Source organism: Mercenaria mercenaria, chromosome 6 (assembly GCF_021730395.1).
Source record: "Mercenaria mercenaria strain notata chromosome 6, MADL_Memer_1, whole genome shotgun sequence".
Lineage (NCBI taxonomy): Eukaryota > Metazoa > Mollusca > Bivalvia > Venerida > Veneridae > Mercenaria > Mercenaria mercenaria.
Window position 1 is genome coordinate 47,614,958 of NC_069366.1, and position 7,476 is coordinate 47,622,433.

The 7,476-nt window shown below is 33.2% G+C and overlaps 1 protein-coding gene across 2 annotated transcripts; it reads right to left on the minus strand.

Annotated features, from left to right (window-relative positions):
- Window positions 1–2,511: 2,511 nt before the first annotated feature.
- Window positions 2,512–7,046, minus strand: LOC123548980 (uncharacterized). Of its 2 annotated transcripts, none has more exons than XM_045336701.2 (5): window positions 6,892–7,046; window positions 5,825–6,054; window positions 4,702–4,831; window positions 3,526–3,718; window positions 2,512–2,805 (listed from the first exon to the last, which is right to left on the minus strand). In XM_045336701.2, the coding sequence occupies exons 2-5, from the start codon at window positions 6,012–6,014 to the stop codon at window positions 2,623–2,625; spliced, it is 696 nt and encodes a 231-aa protein (XP_045192636.1). In that variant the 5' UTR covers window positions 6,015–6,054; window positions 6,892–7,046; the 3' UTR covers window positions 2,512–2,622. The 2 variants fall into 2 exon arrangements, with proteins under 2 accessions (XP_045192636.1, XP_045192637.1); XM_045336702.2 differs by lacking the exon at window positions 6,892–7,046 and adding an exon at window positions 6,430–6,541.
- Between the last annotated feature and the right edge of the window lie 430 nt (window positions 7,047–7,476).

The window sequence follows — 7,476 nt, forward strand, 5'->3', positions numbered from 1 at the left end:
TTGCCCGTGTTTGGAGCAAACGTTGTCATTTTAATCTAGAATATACCTGTAGATACGAGAGTGCCTTTGATTGGTTTTGTGACCACCTACTTAAGAAATGTCAGAAAGAGTTTCTTCTAATAATATAGGGCCCCATGCTTAAAGCAATTCTTCGTCTTTCTAAATGACATTGTTCTCAATATCCATGTTATGTTCAGCTTAGCTGATATGATTTTCTTTGTATTTATTGTTGATAAGCTGACCACCGCTACTGTAAATTTTGATGTGATGAAGATAGTTTATTGAACTCTAGTCAACCCTACAAAAGAGAATATATATACTTACTAATAAAGCCTCACAATCTACTCTATGCATGCAGTTTTTTCAAATTGACGAAGTCACGTATTATCGCACGCATATCAGACACATTCCCTGTCACGGAAACATGCATATATTTTATTTTATCATTTATTGTAGTGACAGGTACAAAAAAATAAATAGAATTAATACAAATCTAAATAACAATGAGATCAGATCAATACCTATCCTAATAAGGCTTATCAGTCACTCAAGTTCAACAAACATTGCGTTATAGAGAAGTCATGCATTATACGATTGACAGCAAAAAGCAAGTAAGTATAATGTGGTGTATGATAATATATATACAAAATGAGAACATAACATGTGTTGACAAATTAACTAAGTGGTTCTCAGCTTTAAAGTATCTATCATGAATTTACAGACAACATTAAGGAATATACTTGGCAATGTAACAATAAATGGTGAACTTTGAGATTCATCTTTTGTCCGAAAATATCTTGAACATGTCTTGTTCTTTGTACGTACCCTCTTCGAATACATATTTATGTCGTAGGGGATAACATTAACCGACATGATCAATTTTGATAGGGCTAGGGAACCAGCTTATCAATAGGGATTCTGCATATATTATAATAGGTCACAAACATGAGTTTAATGCTATTCTAGCATAAAAAGTGCGTGTTAAAATTAGTAAAAGTAAATTGATATTTTGCGATAAGCGTTTATTCCCTCTTAAACTTAATGATGTGTTGTAGGGCCAAAATAACTTGACGCTTCGCTTTTGATCGTGGTCATAACAGCATGTATTTTTGCTTCTTCACGTTCAATCTCCTGTTGTAAGTTATCATGGATTCAAATTTTCTATTATATATATGCTACAGTATCAAATGCACCTATTTTCTGACAGTAACATCTTAAAACAATTAAAACAAACAAGTGTGTGCTCGTGCGTGCATGTGTGTGTGTGTGTGTGTGTGTGTATTTTTGGTGAGGTTGGAAACACTTTTTACTATTTCTGCAACTATATCATGTATCAGAGAGAACGCGTAGAACTTTTAATAACCGCCATCGCTGTATGATGATTCCTCAATTTACAAGTCATTTCGAAGTTAAATTTTGTGCACGTGCACAAATAAGTAAAACAAAGAGAAAACAAGAGATCTGATCCTTCTTGTTAGTAAAAAGTGTTATTTGTAAATTGAATGTTAAGATACAGAGAAGACTGTTTTGAGAGTTTAGCCAAATAATGCGTTTTTAATAAAGATGTTTCACAAAAGCAACATTATCATAATTAATGAACTCACTGCTTGTGAACTTCAAACATTCAAGACTGTTCTCAAACTAAGCACGCATATCATAACTTACATATTTAAAAGTTTTAAAGGCAAATTATGTAAATATTTTTTAAACAGAATACGAAGTAATTAGAGATAAATAGGCGTCTATAACTAATATTTCAACAGTGCCATACACGGTACTTGTGGTAGGGGCAGCTGATAAAATATTTGTATTATCAATATCATTCCATTGGTTCACAGGACTTCTTATTTCTCCGATTCAAGGTGCATTCTTAGGTTGAGATTATGACTCCTCTTTTCTTTGTTTAACCTTTACCCTGCTAAATTTCTAAAATGTCATGGTCCATCATTTAATCTGGGTAATATCATTTATCATTCTAAGGGGTGTTCACTGAAAAATTACTGACTGAATAGAAAACAGTGCAGACCATTATCAGCCTGCACAGACAGATAAGCAGATTGATCTTGGCCTGCACTGGTAACACAGGCAGAATCACTTGCTGCCAGCAGGCTAATATTAAGGTTAACAACGTGGTGGTAAGGAAAATTAAAAAAGGACGATCATTATCATGTAATATCTTTTAATTATGTCCTTGTTAGGTCAATGTCAGGCTCATAAATATCAAAAAGGCACCTTGTTGTAAAGTATCAAAACCTTTCGTATTGATCCCGTTTTGCATATACTTGTCGACAAAAAGTCGACTCAGAAGTAAATTATTCGAGGGGTGAATTAGAAGCACTTCTTTCGCATTTGCTTCTGATATTTTCAGCAATACGTATTGGTACTAGTACCAAAATTTGAACTAGAAGTATAAGTTTCATTCGTACGTGCAAGTATGCTGTCAGCCAATGAAAATACACATGCCCTCTTTTACAATTTCAAACTAATTCAAAGAAAAGGAACAAAACATAATTGTTGCTGAAAATTCTTTATCAGCGCACTTTTATACACTAAAATGAGCACTTATATACACTAAAATAAAGGAATATCTTTATTTTGAACACATGATTTTCTTTTCAGATTTTACACAGAAGAGAAGAAGTCCACCTCCCCTTGCATGCTACGTGTGTACACCTGCAACGCCTTCTGGCTGTCAATAAGACCCTGCTCAGCCGCGTTGTTAATTACTGCCTCATATTTTTCATAACCACGAGAACCAGGGTTCAAATTTTCGGTCACCCATTTGCTGTAGACACCAAAGTTTCTCTGTGAACGAAACGAAAAGAGTTATAATGGATTCATATTTCTATTATATGTATTCTATGGTATAAAATACACCCATATATTTAGAAACATCGATGCTGCTTAGAATAAGGTTACCAATCTGATAAAGTGAACGAAAGTAGCCTAGCCTACACGTCAAACATTTCTTTCATAAAGAACTACATGCATGTGACAGAATATTCTAAAATACCATAGTTACCATTTTCACAGACAAGTAAGTTTAAGGTAAGGCTAACACGATAGTTTAAATGAAATTTTTCTTATCCTTTGTATCATGAAATATAACTAGTTTTCATGTGTTATGATAGAGTTCTGCTTAATCCGGTTGCAGTGGGACGTGAGTGGTGTTACAAGTTCATTACCTTTCGTGAACAAACTCAATCAAACCAGCTTCAGTCTATAAATTCACTTCGCAGCATTCTATGTTTTAAAAGGGTCGTCATAGACACAAATTCTTAGTATGATAATTCTTATAGATTTGATATATTTATAATTAAGTTGGCAGCCTCCTGTAATTACTACTTATAAATTAGGAAAGGAAATCTAATTGCGTTGTTGTCAGGTTTAGATTTTACACATTTTGATAAAGCGCATTCATCAGAAAAAGATCGGTCTGTATGCCTTGTTAGGCTCAGTGGGACACTTTCTGCTTTAATATTTTGCGATGTGAAAATATGAATAGAAATATTGGTAATTTCATACCGTTTCGGCATCGATCTGACCGCCAAGCCAAGGCCAAAGCCGTGCACGTGGTATTAGGGCAACGACGACGTATATGGGGTCCAGTTTGTATGGTACTATATATAAATGTTTCAAGTATCCTACAATGGCAGTTCCGGCGCTTATTCCAGTTACATTCGATATATGCCATTCTTTCAAAAGAGCTTTGTAATACCTGCAAAAATTATTCAGTTTTCAACGTACATGTATTACAAAGATAAAAATCATTTATACATATAACATTCCAAGAAAATGTAAATGTTGCATTTAATTTGTCTAGTAAGCTCGCTTTAACTATGTTTACAACTGAATGTCCAATTTAAGTGGATTTCGTTAATGCCCATTTATTATCTATCTTGTTTTTCTTTATACATTTCTTTTTCCAGATATGACTAAAACCTCTTCTGAAATTTAGAACTATATTTACCGGGATATATTTAATTGAAAGTAGTCTAAGTACAGGATAAATATAGAATACGATTTCCATGTCTTTATTTCTGGCAATTCGTGTTTATTTGTGAAATAAACAAACACTTTTTTGCAGAATACTTTTAGGTGTGAAGTAGAAAACGTATTTACTTAATACAAAAGTTTATTCATTCACCTTAAGAATAAATGAGCCGTGCCATGAGAAAACCAACATAGTGGCTTTGCGACCAGCATGGATCCAGAACAGCCTGCGCATCCGCGCAGTCTGGTCAGGATCCATGCTGTTCGCTTTCAAAGCCTATTGGAATTAGAGAACTGTTAGCGAACAGCATGGATCCGGACCAGACTGCGCGGATGCGCAGGCTGGTCTGGACCCATGCTGGTCGCAAACCCACTATGTTGATTTTCTCATGGCGGGCACAAATTATTAATCAAACACATTACAAGAATTGAATATCTCTCACGCGCCTCTCGTTATACGAAATATAGCATATCAAAGAGAGACAGCTCATTCCAATTATGTAGAGGAAAAACGCTCCCGTAAGCTACCTTCCTTTTGCAATCGTAATCAAGCTAGTAACGTCAAAACTAATAATACTTCTGTATCTTCATCGCTTATTTAGATATTGCTTATTACTCAGGTTCTTGCCCGAAAAGCGAGATTGTTTTATTCCGTTCATAATGTGCGTTAATGGTGTGAAATACATTTAGACGAACAAACATACTTACATTTCACAGCTGCTGGATCTTGCTTCGAAAAACTCCTTTAACTCGGGATTATTTTTCACTCTGGTGGCGGCAAAGTCAAGCACTTTATTGACAATGTAGCAATAAAGAGGGTCCTGCACCATATATGCTCCTGAGAAAAAGAAAACACGACAAAACAGCATATATAATTTTATATTAAAAAAATCTTAATTATATATCTTTGCAATACGGCAATACATCATTTAATGCGAATTGAAAACAAATGTTTGAATTAAATCATTCTTTTGTTTGTTTTATTGGGTATTAACTACACACACGCAGCTTAGAGTTTCCTTTATTTCATGCAATTTCTTGATTTTTTCTGATTTGTAAACATTATCAACTAATTCATAATTAGCAATAAAAACATAGATTGCCGTGTTCCTTTTTAAACTGTTTGCATGTTCAACGTTTTTGAAGGTGCAAAACCGCTAAAATGAGCAAATGAGCAAAATGCCTTGAAAACTGAATTTATGCTGTTTCAAAATTCTGTACATAAACTACCCCAATATTTCTTGCCATAAATCTTATGAATTGATCCATGTTTAAACTTTCTATATGTAAAAATGGCAAACATTAACAAAGAAATGTTCTTAAAACGATGACTTCCTAGATTAACACCATAATTAAAAGGAAAAACAACGATGTTCTTATGTTAATTCCGACTGATACCATTTCTTAAGTCATTTAAGGAACTGAAAGTCCACACGCAAAATGGATGATGAGCATGTAAAGGATGATGAGCATGTACACCTTGGTTTTCTTAACAAAACTATGTTAGTTGCTTTTGCTTATACAATACTATCTAAGGAATGTATTAGCACAAGGAGAAACAGATTTCATCATGACAAGGTAGGTGTTGCTAAATCAATTCTGATAAAATGCTGAGGTAAGAATAACGTAGTTTTAAAAACTCCATCCTACTAAATGGATTTTAATTCCAAGTTTCCTATTTCGGGACAAATTTCACGGTCCTACACAATTCGAGACAGATCTGTTTTCTTATAAGTGAGTTATTAGTTTCTTACGTAAAACGAGTAAGTCCCTTTTAAAAAACACACAGGAGAGATACAATTGTATTTATTCAAAAAAATTGTTATCATACCGAAACTGGTAGGGTCTAACGAAATATTCACAAGTCCTTGAATGAAGGATGAAGTCAGAGCAGCCTGATGTTGCTGAACTGTTTTTTGCCAGAGGAATTCGGACAAACTCAGTATCGGTGGCAGCACATAAGAGCATTCAACAGAAACGAAAACGAGGCCAAAAGCTATGAGGAGCAACCAGATCTTCATTTTAAAGTTGTGGATACGTTTGTCACGACACAGTTTCTTGCTGGTTGAAAAAATACAAGGAATAAATATATTTCATGGTATACAAAATGATCTGCAATGGTGAAAATCGGTATTTGATAATTTAATTAGTGAGAATGCATGAATTTTGAAACAAAAAACATAAGCTGAAAATAATAGATTGTAGGAAAACTGCTTGTGTAATTGAAGAGGGTTTACACATTAAAATGGAAAGAATTATTCCATTTTATTCTTTCGAATAATGATTATTAGCATAAAGAGACACGCTTTCAATTTTAAGTATATTTTTTGTAGACTGGAGAAAAATAATTAGATTCTATGTTTGTAATTGTAAATAAAATAAAAGATGAGAGCTATTGAGTAAAGTATACAAAATATTTGTTGAAAATGCACATACATCAGGATGCAAATATACAGGAAATGGAATCACAACGTCATTTGAACTGAGAAAGAATGATACCCGTGGTGTGTATCATTAATTAGATTGATTAGATCTTGAAGCGAGTCCCTTTACGTAAAAAAGAAAGATAAGAAAGAAAACAAGTTATTATTAAAGATTATGCTAACGCATTCAAATAATATGAATCAAGCCAGCGAAACGGTCCAAAATATCAAGTACCCTTAACAAGCTTACTGAAAATAAATGAAAGCAGACGAAAGTGTTTTATTGGCTAAAACTAAACTAACTTAATAATTAGCTGTGTTTTTTTTTTTTGTAAAAAGGGATTCAGAACATCGTATTGCAGTTAGTAGATACTCCTTGCATAATACTAATAATATTTATATTGCTTTTGGAAAAATAAAATAAAATGTAACATTATTTAAACATTACTCAAACAATACACAAAGGTACACTTACCTCAGCTTATCGAAGTGAATGTTGGACCTTTATTCCATTTAGCCCTTATATACTTTGATGACAACCGCAAAATTATCAGAATTGTTGCAGTCAGCTTATTTTCTTCTCATATTTGCTTAATGAAACACTAGTCAATTCACTTAATGTTAACGCCCACGTTTTTAAGTGATCCCCTAAAAGTGCATCCACACTTTAAGAAATAGGATGTGAATACGCCTAAATCATACGATATTTCAATGAATCATTTTATTTCATGCGAAGAAAACAACATTTTTATTAAAAATGTAACACCGAAACTGAATCAGGATAATGCCTAAAATGCATGAAAATTCTCAACCTACGTAGGCATATTTTATTGTCGTGTCCTACAGGTTGTGATAGAGATGGTACCTAAAATAATAAAATTCGTCTTTACAGTTTTTTTTTTTCAGAGTGAATTGATAGCTTAGTGCACAAATTTACTAAATATATTTATGTTCTTCATCATGTAAAAATAGAAATATTTGATATTTAAAAATTGAAGCTCTCCAAAAATCTGAAGCAAAATGGACAACACTTGTATTGACCGTTTTTCAATGATTTTAG

Bases quoted from the DNA above. Each gene is read 5' to 3' on its own strand.
- LOC123548980 (XM_045336701.2), bottom strand. From the start codon at position 6,014: ATGAAGATCTGGTTGCTCCTCATAGCTTTTGGCCTCGTTTTCGTTTCT. The intron at 4,832-5,824 runs GTATGATAACAA...TCTTTTTCTCAG, and splicing joins GTTAGACCCTACCAGTTTCG to GAGCATATATGGTGCAGGAC. The intron at 3,719-4,701 runs GTAAGTATGTTT...TAATTTTTGCAG, and splicing joins AGATCCAGCAGCTGTGAAAT to GTATTACAAAGCTCTTTTGA.